General features: G+C 35.9%; 1 protein-coding gene across 2 annotated transcripts in view; it reads left to right on the top strand.

Annotated features, from left to right (window-relative positions):
• Positions 1-5,328: 5,328 nt before the first annotated feature.
• SEC24B (SEC24 homolog B, COPII coat complex component) overlaps positions 5,329-27,787 on the top strand; it is a 40,409-nt gene continuing 17,950 nt past the window's right edge. Inside the window, exons 1-7 of one of the 2 annotated variants that reach the window (XM_026847661.1) lie at positions 5,329-6,033; positions 12,429-12,614; positions 17,741-17,845; positions 22,449-22,529; positions 24,205-24,386; positions 25,986-26,170; positions 27,327-27,429. In XM_026847661.1, the coding sequence (XP_026703462.1) occupies positions 5,346-6,033; positions 12,429-12,614; positions 17,741-17,845; positions 22,449-22,529; positions 24,205-24,386; positions 25,986-26,170; positions 27,327-27,429 (1,530 nt within the window). In that variant the 5' untranslated portion in view covers positions 5,329-5,345. The remainder of the gene's footprint in view (positions 6,034-12,428; positions 12,615-17,740; positions 17,846-22,448; positions 22,530-24,204; positions 24,387-25,985; positions 26,171-27,326; positions 27,430-27,787) is intronic. The other variant, XM_026847662.1, reaches the window with a different exon arrangement.

Here is a 27,787-nt window from a genome sequence, read left to right as displayed (position 1 = left end):
GACGGAGCCGGCACGTACCGAAGCCCTTTCTCCGAAAGGCAGCCGGAGCCGCCGGGGGAGCGCAGAGCCCGGCCTGGGGGAGCCGCGACGTGCGGAGTTAACTTTTAAGAAGGCGCAGGCTCTGCCCGCCTCGCTGGAGGAGCGCGGGAGGGGGTATCCGCTGCTTTCCTCCCGAATTGGGATCTGCTCGGCGGTGTGGCGCCTGCTTTGTGCTTTCGGGAATGCTCAGGAGGCCGGGGCACCTCCAGGCCTCGACTCTGGCAGCCGAGCGGGAGAGCGCGGGCAGAAAAACACGGCTTGGGGATGAAGAGTACTGACTTCGTAACTGTTTATGAACTTAAAAGTGGTAGATGGGTAGGCGTTTCACACCCCGGATCCTGGGGTTTGAGCTGAATAAGCAAGATTGGATCAGGGAAACATGGGTCACCGAAAACCAAAGGTAAAATAGTTCAGAGTCACAAAACACTGAATTGCTTTTCAGGTGGAAGGGGTATTGAGACTAACTGGGCTGTGAATTAAAATAATTAATGTGCACTTCCTAATTTTTAAATTGGTGCGCTATAAAATCAGTTCTTTATTAATACACCTCATTAACTTTTCAGAATGCCTGTATGATCTTTGTCCCCATCTGATGATGATTTGGTATCTAAACTGGGTCTCTTGCTTGCAGTTTTAGCTCCTACTGTTAAACCCTTTATTTTGTTGTCAGGCTGTTTTATGCACAGGTGTTTTTTCTGCACAGATCAGTATTCAGGGTAACGACCTACAAAATTTTTTACTCATTAATATTTCTCATTCTCCAAAAGGCCTAGCTAGGCAATAAGCAGCTATATGCCTATAAATTAAGGCTTTGAGTTAGTTTGCAGATAATGGAAAAGTCACTGAAGGGAACAAAAAGGAAGGTAATTAAATTGTAGATTTTAGGGAGATAGTAATGCCCTGTGTTTGAACTTTAGTATTGGAATGCTGAGTTTTGTCAAAATTCAGAAAATGACAACTTATATGGCTTTTAACAAAGAACAACCCTGTCATTATCAGGACACAGCTACTACAGCATCAGTAACCTGGAATTGTGTTTCACAGAAACAAATAGAAACTGGTATCATACGTTGTCCTGAATGAAACAGTAATGTTAGGGAGACATCATTATTATTTGTTATTTTAAATAATTAACTTGATGTTGCTGCTAATACTCTTCAAAACTGCTTGTTTAAACCTTGTAGTAGACTATCTGTTTTCTGTGAAACACATTTTCTTTAATTCTGAGAAATGTATATGCTGTTCAGTAATAGTCTGGAATTTTTATTGTATAACTTGCTAGCTACTCAACTTAACTTTGGCTTATGTAAGATATCTTGCAGTGATGTGTGTTTGATGATTTATAGACAAGAACTCTGAAGTTGTCATTTTGTAGTATTTAGCACTAGCATCCCAGAATTTTTGGGTTAGTGAGTGTGTTGTCTTTTCATACTAATCATCTGAAGTTATAACACAGGGTTTTGAGGATTTTTTTTTCTTAATTGTAATAAGAAGGGGAATAGAGTGGAATAGTAACAGAAAAAAGACTACTGGAAATTTCCATTCTGTCCGATAGAAACTAAATTTCACAAGATTGTCATTGCTTTTGAAATTATTAATTTAAAAATTAATAATTTTATGTCAGTATAGTGGGGTTTAAATGTAAGGTACTTAAGTGAATATAGCTATTTCTGTATTGTCTGAAAAAACACTAGTGCATCCTTTGGATTTTTCAGGTAAAAGTTTGAAGTTACTGGGATCTGAGGAAACAGGGACTGTTTTTTTGCAGGAAGCATGCAACCTGTTGCACATACAGTGGTATTAAAAAGGACATCAAGCTTTGGTTTTAGTAGGTTTTGCATGGTTCAGTGACCAAGTCCATTTGAGACCCTTGGAGACTTTAGTTTTAGTATAATTTGGGTTTTTTTTAAAAAAACAAAACAAAACAAAACCTTCTTGTTTGTGTGGGGATTTTTTTCTTCTCTTACAGTGCTCTGTTTGATCCTATACTGAAATTAAGTGTTTCAAAAAAAACCCAACACCAAACCAAAACCAAGAGGCCTTGTGTGGGGTGTTGTTCCTAAGTCTGGGGCTTTAAAATACAATTCTTTTGAATAAAGTCTTCCAAGTTTGAGGAGCTTTTACTGTAGTAGTCTTGCAGGTGGCTTTGTATCTAAGGGGACTTGTTTCCTAATTTTGTCATAATAGAATGTTGCTTGTTAAATCAGTATTAAAAGGTGATGTATTTTTCCGGTAGCAATGGAGGACTTCAATGCTAACCATTTAATGTATTGCAGTGTAACTCTGAGAGGATAATTTTATTGAATCCCCATGGTTCTGCAGAAGACTTTTGTCTAGTGTTGCCTTCAACTGGTTTGTAAGATTACCATTGGTATCTCTACTAGTATTTTGGGACCATAATTTTCATTATGATATTTAGCCTTGTTTTTCATCCCTCCTCAGACTTTAGATCTTTTGGATAGTTTCATTAAACTTGATAAAGAGGATAGAGGTCTGGAAGATATGAAATCCATGAATATTTTATGAAAATGGGAAGCTGTGAATGAAGGAACTAGACATTAATTCCATGACTGAGCCGTGGCAAGAGCTCAGCAGCAGCAGTTAACAAGGCACCAGTCTATTAAGGGAGCCGTAGTGAGTCTTTTCTGGAGGTAGCTAAAAGAGATGTTAATAGTTAGAGAAAACTAACAGATGTTCTTGGCTAGAAAGGAAGTTGGTGTTGCAGGGCACATAGGCTACATACAGGTAGGCTACATGGCAGGTGGCTAAATTATTCAGGTGAGAGAATGCATGGATGTAAAAAACAAACTAACATGACACTAGCAAGCAAACCTTTACTAATTCAATTAGTGGTATAGCCATAGCACTGGTTTTAGGGGGGTTTTGTGGTGGCTTTTTCTCCCCCTTAAAAAGTGGTAAGGCTTTTGGGCTTTACCTGTTAATATCTGTGTAGTTATACTTCATAATATTACAAAGTGTTTATTTGTCTGTAGAAGTTCATTGCTATTATAATAGAGATGGTGTTTTAACAGAATGCATTTTATGTGCAGCTAAGGCTTTCAACTCCTCTCCTGGAGTTTTTCTTGAGAGATTTGTCACATGTTTGGGGAGGAAGGTAGAGTACCTGAGACATCAGGACAGACTGTGCCGTTAACCAGATTTTGAAATGATACTGAACATGTACCAAAATTTCCAGTGTTGAAAACTGTCCAATTATCTAGTCATCATTAGTACCTTCAGCTACTAATTGCAGTACAAAAATTACTTTCTACTCACATTCTCTTTAACCAAATGGACAAAAAACTTCAGATAATGGGAATAATCTTTCATATGTAATGGTAAAACTTACTTTTAAAGGACCAGGAATTTGAAATCAAAAATACAATTTTTCAAATGTCAGGTGTGTCAGTCTTAGGTCTTTGTGGGATCTATACTCTTTTGTGCTCATGTGTAGTTTGAAACTTACAGATGTTTCTACTTAAAAATGTGAATAAAGATGATCAGGGCATTCTATAATGTAGAGGCTGATATCTTGTGTTGGTAATTAAATGTCTGTCTTTATGGTGTGTGTTTTTAAACCAAAGCTAGATACTCCAAGACTTTGCAGTAGATGACTTGATATACAACCTTTTATTTAGAAGTCATGTGCTCCTACACCAGTTTCTGAATTATACCCACTCAGTTTATTCTGCATATTTTAGTAGGATAAAGGGACAGACTCTTCAGAGAAAACATCTTTTCTTGTCATCTTAATGACATAACTGCTTAAAGCAATAAGCCTTGACAAACATAAGTTACCCCCGTATTTTTTTAATTTGTTCTTTCAGACTAAAAATACAGATCAAAAGTCTGCCAGAGTTCAGGTAGTTGGTAATGACTTGCTAACTCAAAATTATTTTCCTTTAAAGGAGAACAAACCTCAGAGCTGTATGAAGCAGCTCCCACTTTTCAGGAAAGCAGTGAGTCAGAAGCATAGTCACATTCTCTATGTAAAACTTAGGATGTGATTTTTTTTTTTTTTTAAACTCGTTATGCTTTCTCCCAAAGTGCCTGTCTTTTGACTGAGCAGTCCAAGTTACTTTTGTTTATTTTTTAGCTCCGTTCTCTTCTACTCAACTTTCTGGATTGTCAATTATGAAAAGGCATTTTAAATTTTATCAGAAAGCAGGTTTGGACAGTATGTTCCTTCCTTACAGGATTCTGTTAACAAATTAATGATTAAAATTGCTGTGTAAGTTAATCATAGCACATCTGGGTGCTTGGAGAACAGTAACTTCTCAGAATTTAAAGACAAGAGAAGCAAAGCTTACATTCTGTAATCATTATAAGGGGGGGGGGGAAATCAACAGTTCATTATCACGGCTAGTGGCACAGTACTGTGCTTGTGTTTCTATTCACCAGTGTTTGGGAAATGACACCATAAGTCATTCGGTGTGACATAAGCAGTAGAGTGTGGTAATTTTAAGAAAGGAAGTTAAGCAGGGAAAGGCATTTGTGGTTCACTAGAAAATCAAAATAGGGATCTGGAAAAGAACCCGAGGAAGAACTTTAAGGTTTACCATTGATTGGTTGGCATTGAAAAAAACAGCTTGGATATAGTTAACGTAGACCAGTATGCAATTAATCTCTAATGTTGTGGACCCAGTTGCAGTGACAGTAGAGGCCAATTTTTCTGATACCAGCATCTCTTATATTTTATGTAAATATCAGGCAGTAAACAGAAATGAAGTGCCTTGTCAGATACTCTGTAGTTTCATAAAAACTTAAGACAAAAGAACATAGCAGACAAAAATAACTGCCCTGTAGCACTTTATCTTGGTCACTGTATTGAGGACTTGTAAAGAAGAGTACTTACATTTTTATATATTGATGTATTGTTTTGACTGCAACTTTTCATTTTCTATTTTCAGTCAGTTTCTTTAGGGCATATTGTTGTGTTCAGACACTTAGAAACATCAGTTTGATGCTTACTGTTGCTCACTATTTGTTTAAATATTAACCTCCTTAAACATATTCAAAATACAAATCTGAGGCATACTATCTTGGAATGGAAACCTCTTTCAGTAATGGAAACAATCCATTTTTCTGTTACTTCTCTGCGTGTTTGAAAATTACTTCAGATATTGTATTTTGGATGCATTATGCTTGTTCTCTTTCTGCTGATGGAGATCAGCCTCAAGAGTAGTGACAGGAAACGAGAAAAAACCCAGTTGCTTGAGTAAGTACTGAGTCCATTGGCACTACTAGCAGATGCACCTTTAACGCATTACATTTTCTTTTTCATTTCAGGTCCTGTGCAGAGTCGGATGCAGTTACCCTCTGGCTATGGCTCACATCCTCCAAACTATAGTGCGCCCTCAGGACACTATTCCCAAGTGCCCAATAAAGCTGGTGCTTCACATTTGGATAATCAGTATAGAGCCAGTTACTACCCGACCTACTATTCAGCACCAGCACAAAATGTTATGACACCACCTGTGGGTACCAGTGTGTTGAATACACAGGAATCACAGCAGCTGTACAACAAAACTCCTCCCCATACAGGGGGATCAGCTGAAGGACCTATTCAAGGAGCAATATCATCTGCGTCCTACTTGCATACGAGTGCTCAGCAGTCATATTCAGCATTTGGTAATCACTACAGCACTTCTGTCAGCTCTTCAGTTGCATCTCAGGGATTTCCCCTTAATTCTGATCATTACACCATGCCTGTGGTTTCTAGTGCTGTGTATCCTAATGTTTCCTATTCTGTGGCTGCTGGCAGTGTGTACGGGCAGGCATTTACCTCTCAGAGCCTACCTGCTGTCGGACAGTTCAAAGAGACAAATACGTTTTCTAGCCAGAGTACATCAGTACCTCATTTGCTTCAACAGCATGTTCCTGTGGGATATAATACAACGTTATCAACTATTTCATCTGCTCAGTCTGTTCAAGACAACCTTTGCAGGAATCTCACTGGATCAGTTGCTAAAGTAAACAACCAAATAAATGCAGGTATGGCTTTATTTGAAGGACAGTGAACTTCCAGATGTGTCTGGGAAACATCAAAAATCATGTGCTTTTGTTGGTTTGTACTTGTTTGCTGTGTGAGGTTCTGTATTGTTATTTTTAATTCTGTCCTTATTCTTGAAGCTTTTCTTATTTGGTTACCACAGTCCTCATAATAGCAGCTGATTGTATCGCTTGACATATTTCTGTCGAGGTACAGAAGAAAACACTATCTGGGGTATGGTTTTATGTGAGTGGCCTTGGAAGGGTATTTTTTAAGGAATGTGTAATTTCTGAAATATGTCTGTTACAAAGATAATTCTTTCCTTTCCTTGCTAGAGATTTTTTTTAAGTCATGATTTAAGTTGATTCTTTAAATTTGATATAAGTGAACACACATGCACTCTCCAGAATGCTTAGAAAAAGTAGAAGCCTACTTGGGTTTGGAGGCAGTTGGGGATTTTTGATAAGCATTTAAATGAGAGTGCAGTTTTGATGTTTTTACCCGATTTTTGTAAGCAACAACGTAATGTTTTTAGGATGGATTTAACTATAGAGAATGGACTTGTGAAGGTGCCAGCTGAGGGCAAGTGCATGCACTCCTCACTAGTATCTTCAGCTTCTACTTCATGGGAAAACTGAGTACACGTTCATAGGCCAGACAGTACTTGGTAGGAAGAATGAAAGATTAAATTAGAGATGTGGGAGTGCCTTCACACTGAACTATCTAGCTCTCCTCCTGAAAGAGCACTAGCATGGGCAGGGAAGTTCTGGTTTTCTTTCTATACTGGTAACTTTCCGATTTCATGCAGTTTTGACTTGTAAGCTGTGCAAGACTAATGGTTTTCTTTTTCTGTCATGTCAGATATTAGAGAACTGTAGCATGTTTCCTTTTTTATGCCAGATATTTCAGATTATAGTTTAACAATGGAATTGTTTTAGGAGTCCTTGTAGCTGAGGTTTGCTAAGACCAAGGACTTATGAAAAAACATGGTTTTGATGATGGTAAAGCTCTGCCTGGGAGAACCAGCTAAGCTTAAATCACACTCATCTGATCCATACCAAGGTTGAATTCAGTTTCAATATTACTTTTTTACCTCCTTTTTTTCTAGGATGTTGAATGTCATCCTTCAGCTCAGTTTTAGTACTTTGAATATTAGTAGATTTGCATTCTGTCTGTGCAAGGTGCTCTGTGCAATTTTCTGTCTTATTTCAAAAACATGAAACAAAATACGGTTTCAAGACAAAAAACAGGGAGCCCCTTAAAAAGCTTCAGAAGTTAATGCTGTTTCACAGTTGAGCATAAAAATTCTTTTGAGGCCTAAAAGCTTAAAACTCTGGCCAAAAACATTGGTTCTGTTGGGCGCTTAATCTGCAGCTGGACTTGACAGAATGCAGGTATTATTCCAGAATAGTAAGACTGGCAGTAGTTGTATGAAAATGACTTACTGTTTGTTCATACTGTTAGTGTTTTATTTATAGAAGTTTTTAATTTAAATGCTTGTTAACCTTATTTCTTTTGGAGGTCTTGAAATCTGGTTTGTTCATACAGTGTTTTTTATAAGGAACAGCTGTTTTAAAGGTGAAACAGTGGAGCTGACCAGACCATGAAGGGCAATATGAGCAATGGATAGTCTTATTTCTGAACCATTCAGTGCTCTTCTTAAGAGACTGATTGAGTTAATACATGGCCTCAAGAGAAAGCAGTAATATTATGCTTGAATTTCAGAGATGACTACAGAACTGGCTCTGGTAGTGGTATGTAATAGGTACACACTTTGCAATTACAGAAATAAACAATGATCCACTGTTTCTGTTACATTTGAATAATATTTCAATACTTGATTTGTTTGCCCAACTGTAGGCATAATTACTTAAATCACATTCAAACTCTGAGCTTACAAAGCTCACAAGGTAAGCGTGCCCAGGTGCTTTGTTGCACAGTAGACTGAATTGTGGAACTGATTTATTTGGAGAATAACATTTTTCTCTTCCCTATAAATCCTGGTTCAACTTCAGCACACACATGATTCTGTATTTACTGACTCGTAAAGAGCAAATAAAGATAACAACTGATAACTAGGCTGAAGGAAGAGCTAGGCTGTTTTATTATTAAATTCTAAATAATTACACCATTTTTGAAGTATGGGGCTAAACAGACTGTCTCCAATAATATCTGATACTTTTAAAGTCTGGAATTTAAAATCTTTGGCAAAAATATATTAAAAACTCAATTGCTACATCACCTGGCTTGTAAATGATGTCAGATAATTGGTCCTGGAATAATTAATTTACTTCATGGAAAACTGATATGCTTTCTAAGTTCCCCAGTGCAGCCTTACTGTTCTCAGGTAGAGTAATTTTATATATAGTATTCTAATTGTTTGCAGCCTTTAAAAAAAAGGAGTTGGATCTTGGAAATTATTTGCCAGTTCTTGTACGTCCTTGGAAAGTGTCTGAGTACAACACATAAGGAATTTAAGGAAATGATGAATGTTTTGTAAGAAGGATTTTGTCTGAATATTTAATCGTCCATGCTGCTCTCCAAGAAGGAAATGATCGTGAAAAGCAGTTGCAGTCTGTTCTGTGCATTTTAGTAAAATTGCTTGAAAAACAATTTAATATACTGAAATTCCTAAGTGTGCTTTCTGTGACTGTTCAGGTAATTTTGATACAGTATCCTACTATTAGAGTGCCAATAAGACACTTTGCTGTCATTGCTGCTGTACTGTGAAGAAAGACCCCTTAAAATCCTTAAATTATGAATAAGCAAATCTTAGACTGTCACTCAGGATACTACTGTCTTAATGTATTTTTCAGTAGCAGTTTTGTGCAGTCAGTGAACACTGCAAGCTTAGTGGTGAAAATGAAACATTCTTCATATAGACAAATGCCATGTTTTTAATAAAATCTGTGTGTTTAAACAGGACTTACTTAGGAAACAGGCTTTTCAGAAGTTTGGTGATTTCTGAATTGTTTTCTACTTCAATCAGAAAAGTTCTAAGTGTTGGACTTTCAGTTGGATTTTTAAAGAAACTAGTTTGTGTAGGGCCTTGGAAAGCCCCAAAAATGCTGAATCTATTAAGATCAAACCCCTGAGCCGATGTATGTCATGTACTAATGACACAGAATTGCAACAGAACATTTTTCTAAAACTTTGGCAGCCACTCTCTGAAATCACTGAAGTAATTTCAGTGAAGCTTGCTGAGATTTCACTAGAAAAAAAGAAATTTATTTTAAGAGGAATCTTTTGCTGGAAGTTGACTTTTTTGATGAATAGCAGACAGTGAGAGTAATTTTCTTTGCTTTAGGAAGTATAAATAAAGTAGAAGCATGTAATTTGAGATTTTTCTACTTGCTGGTTTAAACTAGTTTCATTAGCAAAAACGCCCTCTTCTAGTTCTAAATTCTGTATTTCAGCAGAACAGTGTTGGTATAAATCTGCCCAGAAACAGTGTTATGCTATGTAGACAACACACTTCGTATCATTTAGGCTTTTTCTCTTTCAGGGTCAGTAGCTTTCCTTAATGTTTTTCCAGCTTATTTCAGCTGAAATCAGTGCACTCTGATTTTTCTTGGTGCTTTCCAGTCAGTGTGGATGTCAGCCAGAATGCCCAGATTGTACTGGATTCCTCCCTGCCTCAATGAGGAGAGGGAGATAGAGAACTCCTTCTGTGGGTATATGGTATGTGTTTCTTTGCTTCCTGGATCTTGTCTACTGTCCTGTAATCACAGGCGGTCTCCTTGAGCAGGAGGCACTTTAATTTCTTTATCTCATGCACATACTTCCCCTTATGTCAGATCAGGATCTAAAGTCCTTGCTGCCCCAGTTCCATAGGAATGTAGGCTATAATCCTGTAAATCTGCTAATATAGGTATGGCTGGAAAAAGGGGAAGGACTGCAGCTGAGATAAAGTCAGGGAGATAGGATGCTGTTGAAAACCAGGCTGCAGGGAGATCGTGGTAAATCTCTCAGCAGAAATTGCATGTTGGATCAATCAAGATCACAACTGAAGCAACTCAAAAGGGATGGTTCTTGCATCTCTTCTGAAAACGTGAGAAAATGCTGTGACGATACACTTTTTAACTACTACCTGGAGGTCTCAGGTTGGAAATTAAATACTTAAATGATAGTGTATAGGAAAAAAATATGAATTACACTGCTAATGTGCACAGCTCTGCAGATTCTTTCTGTAACATATCTTTTAGCTGTAGATCCTTATTGGTACATGGCTTTTGTAACCAAGTGGTATACTTGGTCATTTTTAGTGAAAGAGATGTTCATGGTTGAAAGGTGAGAAGAGTGGAAGATAAAAAACAGAAAATAACTGTGTCATTGAGATTGTATTTTGTATTCATTGCAGCCTGTCAAAGCTCTTGGCTTCTCATGACATCAGCTGGTGGGAATGTTGTATGGCCTGATGGGGCTTGTCCTGGATAAGCTGATGGGGAAAATTGTACTCTAAACTAGTGTTCAGTCCAGCTTTGTCTTGAGCTAAAATATGCTGTCCTGAACTGATCAGTACACGGTGCAACTTCTTACTGGCGGGGGGGAATGGTAGCATAATTATCATAACTGTAGATTGTCTCATGTGACGATAGTTACTAATGATATATTTTCAAAGTCTGACTTTGTCCAAGTGTTTCCTTTGGTCTTGGTTACTTACAGCTTTTCAAAACTTTCCAAAGTCACCAACTAAAGTTTAACATGTAATTTTGCAGATTGGGTTTTTATAGAAAGAAAAAAAGTTACTATTTTGCTCAGAGTTTAACAATGTTTTCTTAGAATACATGTAAAGGATCCATGTAACTTTGAATGATATTTTGACTAACTTTTGTTTGAGAACAGGTACTGGTACTTGGCAGGAATGTATTAAAACTTCAGCTAATCCAGGTGTAAATTGATTTTAGTTTTGAACATGTGACACTGACATTATAGCATTAAGCATGCTCTGCAGCAGTGCTTGATGCTGCAAGCATCGCTATTGACTTGAAGTGTGGAAAATACCATAACCCCATAAACAACTCCCTCTGCTACAAAACCTTAGAGAGCATACTAATGTCTCGAAGAACTTCCCTTGTTGTCTTGCATATCTTGCTTGAGGAAGCTGCATAGCTACCTAAGAAGAACATTTCTGCTGACAGGGGCTGATGCTTCTGTGGGGAGTCAGTAGAAGCAGAGGTTATAGCAAATGCACTTCGATAGAAAATGCTGTGTGTATGTACTTGGGAAAATACATATTTTAATTTTGATAACACTTGCGAAAAAAGCCAGTATGTTTGCTTAACATTATATATGAAAACTGCATAATAAAAGTTCCATTATGCTGGTGAAAGTGTATGCTGTTAATTTTGATGGTAAATTAGAAAAACAGAAGGATCAGTTTAAGCCATGTCTTATTCCCCATCCACAAGAGGCCTCAACTTCCCTATGAAGTCCTTTCAGATATCAACTCCATGATTTAAGGAAAAGTCAGGGACTGTATGAACTGCACTGCTGTATGTGCAAAGGAAGCAAAATTAGTATTACATGTGCCTGCTTCCTCTAGTGAAGCCTGTAACTTAAGTACTCTACAAATACAGTGAATTTTGTTCTTGCTTAGTATCTGTGTTTGTTTACTGAATAGTATTGGTCAAACCAATTCCTTTCTATTCTTATTTTTAACAGCTTGGTCTGTCCATTTTTTTAGAAAGAATCATAAGATGATGAATTTTCTCAATTTATAACCAAAGAGTGACCCTCTTAAAAGCTAACTTAATTGAAGTTACATTGTCCTTATCTGATAGGAATTTCAACTGGACTGTGTTAAATCTCTCAAAGCACTAATCTGACTTTAAAGCAGATTATATCTAGTCCAGATGTTTAAAACACATCAGAAGTTCTGCAGAATACTCAGGGTTGATTGAAACAGATTGCTTGGAATATGGGTCTCATAATTGAGTACCAAAATTACAAAGTACCAGCCCTGTGAGTGAGGCAGAGTACTGGTCTGCTACACAGCTGACTTTCAGGTTTCCTGCCTGTGGGAGGAATATTGAGAGGGAGCTATCCCACATGGACGGTGTTCCTCTTATATGGGAAGAGGAACCCGTGAAAGCATGGAGTTGTAGGGATGGATCAAAAGATCTATTTAGCTTCTGCTTGGTCTTGATCTTACTATATTATGCTTCCCTTTTTGCTGTTAGTTGTTAGAGCAATTTGTTAATTCTAATGGAGTTTCAACATTACAGGTATTTAATTTGAAAAGCAACCAACTTTTCCATTTATACTTGTTTGAAGGCATCTGTTTTTGCAGTACTGTCTTGTTTTTGTAGTTATTGTGAAATCAAATGTGATTACTTGCATTGTCTAATTGTCTGTGCAAATACAAACCATTCCTGCTTTTCTGCTGTGTTTTCAGGTGGCATTGATTCTTCACAGCCTGTGCACCCTGTGAGCCAGAGTGTTCTGTTTACCAAACCTGGGGCTGGAACATCTGTTTCCTCTGCTGTGATCTCATCAGTAAGGACACCTGCTCCAAGCCTTTCTTCACAGCCACGATCTTCACCCTCCGTTACCCAGTCACCAGAGTTGGCCCTTCAGGAAGGTACTAAAAGGGGATGGGAAGTTACAGTACAGACTTCTGCCCTGTTCCACATGTACACATGAATGCTGGAAGCTTTACTGCTGCTCTTCTGTGTTTGACTGGAGTACATCTCTTGCATCTCATTAGTCTCCCTTAGCGTTCTCATTTTATAGCACCTTGGTTCTAGCATCCCTTAGCAATTCTGTTTGATTTCCTTTGGCTGTATGTCATCTTTAGCTTGTTTGTCTTGTTGGCAGTCTTAACATCTCTCTTCCTCAAAAAGCCCTTCTTTTAGTTCCTTTATTTTTCTAAAAAGCTGCTCACTAACTTGGAAGAAGGTCTTAAAAGTAGCTTTTGTAATCAGTCTTTATTGAAAAATAAGGTGTAAACTAGCAATTCGCACCAGGAAACAAAGTGAGTTTAAGTTCAAACTGATAGAATTGTGTTCTTATTCCCTAGCTGTAAGCTCCCACTGAAAACTTCTGCAAGAGTTCTTGTATAAGCTTCTTCATATTGTGATGTTGGTAGCCTTCTTTAGCCATGTGAATTCTGCCCTGATGTTTTGACTTGCCTCTTGACTGTTACCTGTTTCTATATCTAGTACTCCAGTTCTAATTTACTGTGCTGATTTTTAAATTTTTTTGGCTGTGTTTTCTCTTGGTAATTTCAGAATTGTACTTTCTTATGGAAAAAGAACTCTGGGTGTGAGGTGAAAGTAAGCATTGATTTTGTACAGAAAAATGTTATATGTCTAATGTTCAAAAGAATTCCCAAAAGCATGGTCTGTGACTGTCACGGCATGTTTTTTATTCTTAAATTTCAAAATCTTCCTAACATAAAAGTCTAAATTTCCCCATTTCCTCCATTTCCTTCTTTTTCTGGTAGAGTGGGAAATGTAAAGAAGTAACTTGTCTGTCAATCAGTGCTGTATATCTTACAGGCAAAAAGATAATTCTTCATTGCTATAAAGTCCTGTGTATCTTTTTAAAGTGTATCTTTTTAAGGAAAATGATAAATCGGCCTTTGAAACTGTGCTTGGTTCTTGCACAGTTTTATAGTTGATTTTGGGTAGATTTTGTACTGTAGGTATGCTTGCTGTAAAAAACTGGTGCTTCATCTTCCAAAGAAATTGCATAACCATGCTTCTAATGAGAAAAAGGATTTTAGCTGTTTAACTGTGCTTGCCTTGATGTATAATATGTATGTTCTTGCAGTGATTCCTATAAAATGTGTGAACACTCGGTACATTAGATACAAATCACTGCAATTGATGCTGAACTCCACTGAATTTTAATACTTCCATATAAGTGAAGGTTAATGCAATATATATCTGAATGAAAATACTTTAAAACCATCTATACACCTATGTTAGGAATATAAAAGATGTCATGATGAGTTTGCATTAATCTAGCTGTATTTACAGTAATATAATAATAAATACATATACATGTCATTACATGTTGCAATACCATTTTATCAACAATTAAGTACGATGACTTTATTTGTAGATATTAACCTACTGAAAAAGTAGAACATGTCTACGGAATATTTGGCTTGTTAGAATTCCAAGTGTGTTTCTCATGCAGAGATTAAATGGTCTGATTTTTTTTTTTTTTTTTTTTCTTACTATAGAGTAGTGTTGTCCACATGAAAGCATTCTGGAAAACCAGTTTGAGTTAATTTTTAAAGGAAATTTCATTGTTTTAGGCTCCTGTATAGGCGCTTCTGTACAAAATTAAAGTATTCTAATTGTTTACTTGGCTAACTTCTAACAGGATAAAAAAACTTCAAGTGTTTTAAAACCTGTTTAATCTCACAGAAATATCCGTACAAATTTAATGCAGATAAACTAATCTACTTTAAATTGGCATCCTAGAATGAACTATGAGTATCCTGTCTGGATGTTATTTGTAGAATTCCGTAGGTTTTGTGTTGATAAGAGGAGCTGATGAGTAAATTAAAATAATTTTAAGCAAATAGTTTAAAAATGGAGGAGTGTTCACTTTGTAAGAACTACTATTTGTAATATTAAGATCTTAATGCTGTAGTAAATTCATTGAAAATATGAGGGTAGAGAATTAAAGAACTTCAGAATGTATTTTATTTTTGCATGTGCTTATTTCATTTTCATTTTGGGTTGGGGTGTCATTATGAAACTTAAGCCACATAAAAAGTGTGCTCTTATGTTTTAAAGTGTTTCATGGTATGGGTGTTTTTACTTAAAATACTTAAATAGTTGGTTTATTTCATAGACAGATGAGTTCTTATCCCAGTTTATCCTTTTTGTCCTCCCACCTACATTTCTAGGAGTCTGCAAAATACAACAGGATAAAGCCTTAGAGTGTGACATTACTTCATAGTTCTGGCATAAAAATGCAGCCACATAATTTAAATCCTCACAAATTTCTTGAACTGGAAATTTCTAAACCCTGCTACCAGTGTACCTGAAAGAGTAATCTCACTCAATTATTTCAAAATAAGCTTTTCCGGTTATAATAGTGGGAAATTTTAATTTTTAAGAAATTAATAGCAAATATCTGTAAAAGATAATAAGCAGAACTGAGTTGTCACAACAGAAATCATGATTAGGCACATGGTGGCCCTTGGAACTGTTGTCTTCAGCTACACACTTGTGCCCTTCAGTTGCTGCTTTCTCCCCTGTGCTGTTCTATGGGTGGCATTACTGGGCAGTGAACCAGAATAGGCGGCTTTTCCTGAGAATGACTTTTTAAACTAGGTTCTTTTTCAGCTATATCAGTTCTCAAATTGGTTTTGTGGCTGCACAGTTGTACTAGCACAACACAGGAGTAGACTAAGACATTTGTGGTACTGCTGGCAATGAAAATAAAAAATTATGCAAATTCGTAAGGCTGGTAGGCATCAAACCAGCCCTGCCTCCAGAGGATTCATAGTGACATAGTTCATGATTCCTAAACTTCTGTGTCACTAGCATATTTTAAAATCTTTTTCTGTATTCTTTCTGAACGCATGCATCCTTTATGTATGTGACCAGTGGCTGGAAAAGGCAGGGAGGGATTAGCAGTAGAAGTTTGTTTGTTTTCCAGAAAACATTCCAGAGACTCCAAAGTAATTTAGTAGAATGACTCATTCAGTCGTTTTCTCTCATCTGTCTATGCTTGGAATTTTTTGCATTGGCATGCCCTTTTCCTATCTGTGTACATGGTATTTGTTAGAGGTCTGTCTTCACACTCACATTATGCCTATCTTCTTTTACTTTGGCGTTCTGTGTTACAGTTTCTCTTGTAATCCTGACTTTTTTTTCACTTGCATGTTAATTATTTTAAGTTGTGTTTCCTCCTTCACAATAATGCAGTTGTTCTGTCTTATTCTTCAGTAGATCTCCCAGGCCTGAGAAAAGACTTAGTATCCTTGGCTGTAATCTGGTTTTGCGCAGACAATGTTTTTCCTATATCATCTTTATCAAGTGCATCCAGTAGCCTTCATAAAAGATGGAACAATAAATCACTTGAGATAGTCCCGTGTTTTAGCAGTATAGAAAACCGAAGCATTGTACCTTAGTTGCATTTGAGTTGATTTTGCCTTCATGTATTGCCCACTTGTATTGTGGGGAAACTTGATTGGGGTTGTAGGAGTATTAATGCACTAGGTAAAGTGAAATCATGTCAGTCTCTTCTTGCACTAACCTCTGTATGAAAGTTCAGTCTCTCAAGAATGTTGTGATATGATTTTCTCTGTTTTCCTTTTAGTTCCGCTGTTTCAGTAAATACTCTTTACCTTGTTTCTGTTGGTTTTATTTATTTTTTTCCTAAGTGAAATTGAAGAGATCCTCTTGGGTTCATTTCCTAACCCTTTTTTAAAAATCCATGAAACTAACAGCATTTTTAGCCCATAGTTAAAGGTTGATAAAGTTGATTTAAGTTGTGGATAGGGGTATTATTAATAATCATGGTGGTGTCAGATTGTGCATAATATACAACACTTCTTTAGTGCTTTATAATGTTAACATAAAGAACACTAATAGTGCCACAGTGCTTCTACAGGGGGGAAAAAAACTCCAAATTCTTGAGTCAGAAAAATTTTGAAGAATTAGGATATTTTCTTGCTATAGAAATCTATCGGATTGCTAAAAGAGAAACAGTGGTGGCTTGCATGTATTTGGGATGTCTCTGCCTGACTACTAGCACATTTTAAATCCTTGCTAACCCTGCCACATGACAAAAGAAGAATTTTTGGAGGTGCTAAAATTGCATCAATAATGAGTGATGTAGAAGATTAATTGTAAGCCATTGCTGCATGCTTTACTCTGTTTTAAGATGGTATACGTATATGTTGCTTTTGTGTGTTGTTCACATATGTTTAGAGTAGATATTGTAAAAAACAAACAAAACATCAACAAAGAAAACTACCAAAAAAACCCACTACCAAAAAACCTTATAGATTATGGTTTGGAGGTGATGGTAATAACAGCTGTTCTGTTGTCACCAGATCTTAAAAGTGTATAGGTGCTTAAATATGGGTCCGTAAGCGTGAATTTAGGCACTAATTTAAAAATCAGAGTAATCAAGTTTTTGGATTTACCTAGCTTAAATTTAATTGATTGTGTTGATGAAGTTTATGTTTATACTCTCACATGTTGCAGTAGCAGTATATCTCATTAATTTTGGACAGTGTTCCGAATTCCAATGTGATTTATTCCTGTCTTAAAAGGGGCAGGTGTGGCAAGCAAACATTTAATCTTAATGTTTTCATAACACTGTTTGAATTTAACTGGTAAAGAACAAATTTATTTCTATGTATTACCTTTTGAAAGTATTACAGTGGACAAACTGATATTAAATACCTATATAGAAAGACTGTGTATGTGTAACTTCCTGATATACATGTGTGTGCACATGCACACACATATGTATAGAATTTCCTGCTAACTTCCATGTGCTACTAATACTCTGCTAAACTAGCCCACTAAAAACTGCTTCTATACTGCTCATATAGTTCATATATGAACTATAGTTCTGTACACTAGGGTTGTAGATTTAATTTTTTGCATGTTGGGATTTTCTCTAGAATGGCTAATTTCTCTCACTTTTAATGCAATGATTTTTTTACTTTTGTTTCTCATCTTTCCTGTCTGTCTGACTCTTATGTTTGTGCTTTCCACTTCACAGGCATGCAGTATGGTGGATATGTTAATAATCAAGCTAGCTCTGCACCAGCTCCCTTGTCATCAAGTTCAGATGATGAGGAAGAGGATGAGGAGGATGAGGAAGCAGGTTGGCTTTAGCTTTACACCAGTATCTTGTTCTCTTCCTACTCAGGTTTTGTTCCATATTTCCATCCCCTGAAGCTTTTTTTCCTTCAAGACAAAATGTCACTCTGACTCATCATGTATCAAGTTAACTAGAAATTTCCTAGGTGTTGTTAGTACAGTAAACAAAAAGGACTTCAGCAGTGGACAGCAAACAGTCTCTTTCTGTATTTTTTTTGGTTGTTTTTTATGTATCTAGCAAGGTAATATTCACAACTTGCAAGACTCACATATCTTTAATATTTTCATTTGCAGTAGGTTTTAAACTCCTATCTGAAGATAACCAGCTTTAGAACATAGACTGATAATTGCTTACGTTAAGCAACTAGATGCCATTTGTATTGTTACATTAAACAGTGTTTACCTTGTTTCTCATTTTATGTATACAGAACTCTTACAGTTAAGGTAGTAAATATTGAAAGGTACTAAGTGTGCTTTTAAAAATAATAAATTGTGTGGTGGGTTTTTTTCTCCTTCTAAGGTATGTCTCTATGGTCAGGCACATAGATTCAGTTTTAACTTACTTGCTTTGTAGGGAACTTTAAAAGTTTGGGTTGGTTTTTTTTTTTTTCAAAGAAGCAATTTGTTCTGATTGACTGAAACGTTACTTTCTTGGTTGCAAGGATTCTGTCTGTATTTTGTCAGAATGGCCTGGTTTTGTGAGTTTGATGTTTCTCACCACCTTAGTTTCTTGGATGGTAGCCTTTTTTTTCTTCTAACTTAAAGTCTTTGTAATCTGCATACGAGTGCTAATGGTGTAAAAAGCTTTTTGAGATTGAACATTAGGCTTCTACCCTTGTTGATAGACAGAAGTAATGGCATATATTTACCTTGTGCTGGTGTACTACCCCCATTTGTGTGTGCTAGCTTTGAGTATTAATTAGGGACAGCAGACTTATGTAACTTTTCTTTTATGATTATAATTCGTATTGCAACTAGGCAGAAAAAAAAATTAGTGCCATATAATTCTGAGTTTTATTAAAGTAATTAAGTTATAAAACTAGAATACTGTGAAAATAGTTTAGCATGCTCTTAATGATGTCATGAAGAATGGAACATAACAATGATGACATCCAGGTCATAATTAAGAACAGTGTGATGGGTTCATGATATCAATTTGAATAGTATTGATTCAATTCTTATGTTGAGTTATTAGTAGAACATTAGAAGAAAATGATTGCTGTTCTGTTCTTTTTCCAAGGAGGAAGGCATATTCAGCTGAAGACACTTGTGATTGTCCTGGACAAAGAAGGGCAATATTTGGAGGGTGCAATGGTAGCAATATAAGTAATATTATTACCCCCACCCCAGTGGAGCACAAGTATTAGGATTGAGTATTCTCTGTAATTCTTGCTATTTCAGATTATTGGTTCTGTTTCTTTACTTTCTTACCTCTTGTGTGATGATACATTTGATCTTTCTGATGATACAGGCTTGAGTATTAGTATTAAATTAATGTACAGTGACTCTTGAATAACTCCTTAAATCTAAGGATACTTCCTAATTTTAGCTTTTTTTCTAATACTCTGAGCCTAATTAGACTTTACCAGCTAGAAAACAATTACACTTTGGGATATGAAGTTTGCTTTGGGTGTTGTGATGCAGCTGCTGTTTGAACTCTTTCTAAAGTGTAGGCTAAAAGAGCCAGGAGAGTGTTTCAGGTTTTATTTCAGGGCTACCTACTGACTTTTCCACAGATAATTATCTTTGCCTAATCCCGTGCCAAGATTTCTGTCAATCACAACCGTTGTCTCCTTACTTTGTTCCCTAAACCTACAGAGGCAGTTTCCATAGTCCCTAGCTTCTTTCTCAAGTTCTGTATTTTGCTAAAGCCTGTAGCCTTTGAGATATCATTATGTTTCAGTTCATCTTATGCGAAAGAGTGAAAAGGCACCCATACTCAATACATAGGCTGCCTGGTTAATAAGCATCCTGTTTAATGCCCTGTCACCAAGAGTTAATGTAAATCTTAAACAGTTTCTGTGGACAGTTTTCTAGCTCAAGCTATGATAGTGGTTTTATGAAAAATAAGTGTTGGATATCTGGTTACTTGTGTTTGTGTAGCTTCTCAGTTTTCTGTCTCTGTCACCAGTTAGATCTTAACTATGTTGCCACAGAGTTCTTGAGAACTCTGAAAGCAAAAGTTATCTTAGTAATGTAATTACCATGTTATAAGTATTACTTTTCTCTGAGCAGTGTTTTCTAACCTAGTATGTTTTCTGGTCTGGTGCTGAAGTAAACTTGGACAGCTTTTATAGCTTAATTTAAGCATAGGAAAATTGTTGTTCAATTTTGTGGAAATTCTTGTGTTTTTTAGTGGTGGAGAATTTGTGAGATTTCCATGACATGTTACCAGCTTAGCATTTGAAGCTAATTTTGGTCTGCAGGAAACTGCAACTCACTTGAACACATCATAATTCTTGTAAACACTGGGACTATTGACAATTCTCAAGAATATGTTGCAAAGTTTGAAAGTTCTTTAGAACCAAAGACCTTAAGTGAAAGGTCTTCAGTAAGTATATGGGATACTCAGTAATAGGATTCACTTTCTTATTTTAAGTTAGGCTGACTTTGCTTGTATTTCAAAATATCTGAGATTATACTTTCTGACTAGAATTTTTCTGTATGTCAGAAATTATGCATAGATTATTGTTTTTTTAGCAGAAGTATTACGAAATTGCATTATTTTTACTTACAGCATGCTTTTAAAATATATTCTTTGATACATTTATCAAATTGGTTTCTCTTAACTTTTCCAGCAGAGCTTGGGAAGTATACAATATTTCTTCTTTGCAATTTACAAATGTAATGATACAATTAATCCTGCTAGTGAAAAGAGCAAACTAATTTTATATGGAATTATAGATGGATATAACTTCACGAACACATTTATTGTGGGAAAAACTCTGTAAAGAGCAACATAGTGGTTAAAACAGGAGGCTTGAACTAGTGTTTTATATGTTCACAACCGTGATTATATCCCCTTGGTATTTTTTTGAAATGCAGAACTAACTTCTGGTCAGACAAGAAAAACTTATTGAAAATACTGAAATCTTGATCTTGTTGACCTAATAAAAGTATATTTTGGCTTTTCTGTAGTAGGATTTACCAAATCTTTAAAAGTTGTGTTTCTGCTCAGGCAACAAAATAATTAATTACATTTCTTTCAGTTTCTAGAACAGAAAGAAAGATAGAATTTGGTAGGAAAGGAAATCTTGCATATGTTTTTTTATAAACTTCTGGGGGGGAAAGGGGAAATTTTCAGTGAAAATCAATCTGAAAACTAATTGTACGAGTTTCACACTGTTAATATATTATATGAAATAAAATCTGTTAGTGTTATGGGTTTTTGGAATAGTTTCATCTGAACACTTTAAAGGCAAAATGCTCAAAAATAATCTATATAGTCATGATGTTGCCATGGTATTCGTGTGTCCCAAATATCAGTGATGTTATGTTTCCATATGTGCAGGAGTCTCTACGTGGAAATCTCAGTTGGAATAAGATCGAATCTCAAAAGTTCTGCCATTGAAGTTCCCCTTGAAATACTTTGAGCTTCACAATGGGATGTGTGGTCATGGTTGATCCTTCTGAGTAGAATAGTATCAGTGAATCTTTTGAGTCTGTTCTGTCACAAAAGATATATATATAATTGTATTTTTTGAATACTTAAATATACTCTTCTGTCACACTTCATGGCTTGGGGTGTTTTAAGGAGCAGATACATCTAATCTCCTTGGTCCTTTTTCTTTGGAAATGGCACTGAAAAAAATATTTTAAAAATATATTTTCTTTGCAGTGATTTATAGTAAGATATTCAAGATATATGCATGGAGTGGACTAATAATTAATCATTATGAATCTCTTCAATACTAATAACTATGCATGTATCTCTGTACTTTTTTACTTTCGGCTAGTTGACTTTTGCTATTTACTTTCACATAGTTAGTTTTTACAGTTACTTTTGGTACAGCCAAAAGCAACTATTTATGCTGATTGAAGCAGAGGCTTCTTGTCAATGTTGAATGGAAATTGAAACCTTACATTGAAAACAAAAGAAGCTCTGAATTACAACAGCACAGGAAGTAGAAAAGAATTAAATACTTGTCAGTTTCGCTTGAAGGTGGGGATGGTGCATAACCACTCTGAAAACAATGGGTATCTTCTGTTTGCGGTTGTGAAGGAAATCACTATAGAGACTACTTAAAAAATCATGTATGTAGTTTCAGTTGATGTAGTCTAGAAAGAACTTTTAGCTTAATAGTAAAAATATTTTTTATTTCAAGAAACAATTTTTTCATAGTTTTTATCCTTTTCCCATTGCACTCTCTCTTGCTGTTTTTTGGTCATGTGCTTGTTTGTTTTTTAATATTATGTTGATTGCTTATCTATTCCTCCCTCTCCTCTTTCAGTGGTAATACCTTTCAAGTCTTAGGGCTGGTGTTTTTTTCCCAGGATCTTTCTTGGAGGTTCTTACCAAAGCTTTTAGAAAAAATTCTCAGTCTCTTTCTTTCTCAAAAATTTGCCGTTTCTGAAGAACCTAACTTTAAATTATTTTCCTTTTCCAGCAATTGATAGTTCCTCTACTACAAGCAGTGCCTCTCCTGTTCTGAACAATTATGATGCCCTGGAAGGAGGTGGCTATCCAGGTATTTATCACATATTAATTATCGATTGCTTGTTTAAAGACTTAAATGTTTACTGGTTGGGTTGGGGTTTTTTTTGTATTTTTGGTGTTGTTTCCTGCAAATTAACAAGTAGGTGTAGGAAATGCATATGAAAGGAGTGGGGGCAATCATCAGAGAGAACGCCTTGATTTTTTTAATCCCTTTTCACAGATTTAATACTGAAGTTGGGATAACTATTTATTAAAACTTCCATGTATACCATTGCAGTATTGAGGGTAGTGCTAAAAGTACACTCTGTTTAAAAGCTTTCTCTAGGTCATACTGTATGCTTGATTGTGTTGACACTAGTAACTGATAATAGTTGACATGCCACTGATGTTTTGAGACACCAGTGATATCAGCTTGCAGAGATGCTTGGATCGTCTTTTTTTTTTTTCACTCTATTTTTCTTCATTTAAAGAAAATGGCTGCTGTTTTGCTTATTTTTGTCTAATGTCAGGAGTGTCAGGTTTGTTCTATATGACCTCTACTAGCAGACTATCTCAGTCATGAAATCTATAGAGCTCTTATATTGAGAGAGGGCGTAAAAGATGCTGTTCAGTGTAGGTATGTTAGCCGATATTTTAAATTATAATTGAGTTAATTTGGGTTGCCTCCCCTACTGGCTCTTCTGCATTGCTTTGGCCTCTGAGAATGTTACAGTAGTTAGCTTAGTTTGATGGGCTCCTGTGTAAAGTAAAATCTCTGTCAAGTAAAATGCCAGTATTGCTATCCACATGGGGTCTAACTCATGTAGTAAGCAGAGACGTGGCTGAGGATTACAAATTCTAATTTCTCAGCTAATTAATCATTTTGGGTTTGCTGATGGCATATTCTAAAGTTAACTTTTTCTTTCTCTTTAAGGAAAGCAATAACAGGATCAACTTTAAATTTCTTCGATCTGCTGGTTTATTTATTTAATTGGGTTTTTTTTTCCTGGTGTTCTCATGCCAAATGTAGTTTCTTGAGTGTTGGTCTCTTCATCTGTCAGTTTTCCTGATGGATTTTACCAAGCTTAAATTCCTTGGAAACTTAGCTTATATTTGTAGACATTTCTAAAGAGTAGTTTCATCTCTACCATTGTTTAATTTTCTCTGAATTTAGGTCTATGTGTTACTTTCAATTTGGCCTTTAAAAATAGTGGAACTAAACTGTGCTGCAGGGATATAAAGGAGGGACTTGCACTACTTCAAGAAAAGCTCTGTGTCAACATTTGGCTAAGTTGATAGAACTATTATCTTTATGTTTTAACAGTATCCATAAGTGGTAGAGGAGAGACTAAGCACGAATGGTCTCTTATGGTTTATATCAGGTGCAAATCTTAGAATAAAATGTGGTTCTAAGGGGTTTTTATTTCATTTTTTTATTCAGTTGAAATACTTAAGTTGGTTTTGTTTTTGTAAAATCTCATTTTGTTAGTAGTTACATGAGTCTGTGGTCATCTTCCCATGTATACTCCTTTTATCAGCATAATTTGGTATCAGGCAGTATTCTTCCCTGCTAATTCATTTGGTCAGTGCAGGTAAACAACTTGATGGATAATACAAAAACTTATAAATGGAAGTGTTGTTTGTTAAGCATTTAGGAGCTTACATTTAAATTAAGAAAGAAATAGTAAGTTCATATGATACCTGTGGGATTTCTTTTGTCTTTCCAGAGGCACGTTCTGTAACCAGCAGTCCAGTTCCTGCTCCATCAGTCCCCCAAACATCAAAAGCTTCTAAGCCCTTTGGTTATGGATATCCAACACTGCAGCCTGGCTACCAAAATGCAGCACCACCTACTCCTGTGCAGCCCAGTAATTCAGGACACCATCCTGGGTTTCAGCACTATCCACAGGTTTGTATTTTTTAAATTAAAAGTTACTTCAGGGAGCAATTTCATGGGAAAAGTCTTTTCTGCATGATATATTTATTTTTTTACATATTTTCATATTTTATTTTTATAATTTGTGAAAAAAATATAATATTTATGTCATAGCTCTGGATCTTAACTTTTTATTAGAAGGCTTTTAAGTTAAAGTTTTAAGTGTATCTCCAAAGAGTTAGGCTTAACAAGTTTGCTTCACCAGTTATTAGCAGGATCCACAGTTTTAAGGTTTGATATTTCAGAGCACTGTACTTCACTGATAGGAAACCATGAAGAAGCATAATGAAGTACTTGATCAGCAAATGTGTGTTTGATCAGAGTGCTACTGTGGACTATCGTCTCAAGTGTTAAGTCACCTTACAATCAAGTCATGGCATAGGGTCCAGATGAAGGAGCTCTAGAGCACATGGTGGGTGTGTGGTGGAGCAGGCTTCCTGCATCTGCTCTGTTTTCTCCGTAAAGCGAGCACCAAGCACCCAAGAAGTTGTGTACAATCACCTGGCTTCTGTTGAGCATGTAAGTCACCCAAGAGCAGTGAAATCTGAAGAAGAGGCAGATGCTGAGGCAAAATACAAATGCTGAAGCAGTGCAGAAAAGTATATGTGTGAAGGGGTGTAGAAAACAGAATGTACTGATTTACAAATCCCACTCTGAAATAAGGCCCAGTTGGCAAATATATCAGAGCTGATATTATAGGTGATAAAACTCCGTGCTGATCTGTATAGTACCATAAATTAGCATATGATATCCGGGAATGTTTTTACTTTTATGCACGTAAGGTAAAACATGACCTGCAGGAAACGGGTTTTTCTGGGTGGTTTTGGGTTTTTTTAGTTGAAAGACAGCTTCATCTTCACTGTAATGCAAGGTGACGTTAGGCTTTTACTGTGTACTCCTGAAAAAGAACAAAACCCAACAGTTGCAAGTTACATCAAGTGAAATTCCGATTGGGCATATAAAAAGAAAATTCCCCGGAATGGGAGTGAGGAAGCACTAGAGCATATTGTGCTGTGAAATCTTCAATCCATAGATATTTGTAAAGCTCAGCTGGATAAGGCTATGAGCAACATGATTTAACTTGAAATTTTACCTTGCTTGAGCAGGGGTTGGACTGCCAGACCCCAAAGGTGCCTTCCAACTAACCTTTCCTCCTCTTATATGGTGTTTTGTTTTAATTTAAAAATAAATACATAAAACCAGTTTGTGTAGCTTGGAAAAGTTACATTGTAACATCTTTGAGGAGGAGAAGAAAATTATCAACTTTTCTAGTAACTTGTTTTCTTACACTCAGAAAGCTTGAAGGGTTATGTTTGACTTGCAGTGTTGATTTGTATCATGAATTTGAATTTTGTCCAATGACGTATATTTGGAAGGTATGTCACATTTTTCTTTGAATTTTTACATTTCTACCATACAACACTCTTCTTGTTTGTTTGTGTTTGTTACTAACTACTGCTGTATCTTTTTTAAAATATGTGTCTGGAAGAATTGAGATTACAAGAACATCTAAGGTTCTTATTTAAACATGGTTATGTGTTTACCCATTTGCAATGCTCTTACTTTTTTCAGCAATATCCAGGTGTGAACCAGCTGTCCTCTTCCTTAGGAGGCTTAAGTCTACAGCACTCTCAGCAGCCAGAAAGCTTGAGACCAGTAAACCTTACACAAGATAGAAATATTTTGCCTGTGTCTTCAGTTCCAGCACCTGTGCCTAACTTGAATTCTGATCTTAGGAAATTAAACTGCAGTCCAGAGTAAGTGTACTGTGTCTAGAACAGCATCTTAATTAGTTGTTAGTCATGAAAAATGTGTCAAAAAAGTCTGAACTGAATCGTGACTTTAAATCTTTGTGATAATACAAATATTTTCAAGTGAAAGGGGTTATCCTCTGCATCCTTACACAAATGTTGAAACTGTCCTGCCATCAGAATACATCATATGCAGTGTGAGTGTAGCTCACTTACTAAAACATTAAAAAACCTGCATAATCTTTGCCTTGTTTTATCCATCTAAAAAAAGATATTAATAAACACCTTAATGTTATACAGTACGTTTCATAGAGCATTTTTGTAATATTGCATAGGATTTTTTCCCCGAAAATTACGATGATCATGCCTAAATACACTGAATAAACTGTGAGTATATTTTACTGTGGTAATCCTGCAATCATGATGTATCCTTTCACCTCTAATTAGCACTGAGTAGTAATATCTGCTATCCCAAGTCAGGTGCCGCTGAGTACAATGGAAACTGATCTCCCCCAAAGATCTTAATCCTAATTCCAAAAGAAACTGTATTCATTGCCCCAGATTAACTCAGATAACTGCCCTAGTGCTAATGCATGGTCCCACCAGGAAACAGAAATCAGAAAATTGGGGATCTCAAAATCACTTTTAGGTGTGGAGCACTTTAGACAGAACTATTTGTGCATTGCGTTATTTTTAGTGCACTTTTTTTAGCTTTAACTCCATCTTCCACTTTACATACACAAAAGAAAAGATTTTTGACGCTCTCAGTATTTGATATCCTTTTCTACTATTTTCTTATGAGATCTCAGAAGGTACTATTTATATAATTACTGTATTCCTTCACCCAAAAAGTCTTTATAATGAATAAAAAATACATCACTTTACATTGAGCATATCTAAAGCACTTTTATCTCTTTGTTGCAAGTTGATCTTGGTATAGTTGCATTGCTGAACCACTAAATTGGGGAGCTGGGAAGTATTTTTTGTTTGTTTCTTCAGGAGGTTTTTTTAGTATCTTTTCATTAATTTAGTTTGTTAAACCAGCTTTTTAAAGCATAGTGGTTTTTTAAATTTCAGAATTCTTTACAATCAGGTGTTAACACAACGTTTTTAACATAATTTAAAATTTCGTTTATAACATAATGTTTTTATTTCCTTTCAGCTCATTTCGATGTACATTGACAAATATTCCACAGACACAGGCTCTGTTAAACAAAGCTAAGCTTCCTTTGGGTTTGTTGCTACATCCCTTTAGAGATCTAACGGTAAAGTAGCTTACTTTTTTTTTTAATTAGTATATATATTTAATATATGCTTTTGTCCTATTTTTGTTCAAACAATAAAACATAATGAAGTCTAAGTCTCAAATTTAACAAAAGTAACAAAAAATTGTTTGGGACTTAGGAGGAGGGGAAAAAAGCTTTGAAATTGCTACTTCATTGAAATTTGTAAGGGAGAAGCTTGGGCAAGTCCTTCAAAATTTTTTCCTTATTGTTGGAAGTGTTTGCTTGCCTGTGGTTCTCTGAAGTTCTGAATTACTACTGTGTGTTAGGCTCAGAACTGTCAGATACCTCTTGAAAAGGTGTTTACAGTACCCTCTTGAAGAGCGGTGCTCATCTTGAA

This window comes from Athene cunicularia (assembly GCF_003259725.1).
Source record: "Athene cunicularia isolate RWA chromosome 4 unlocalized genomic scaffold, athCun1 chr4_part2, whole genome shotgun sequence".
Taxonomy (NCBI): Eukaryota; Metazoa; Chordata; class Aves; order Strigiformes; family Strigidae; genus Athene; species Athene cunicularia.
This window is presented reverse-complemented; position numbering and strand designations above follow the sequence as displayed.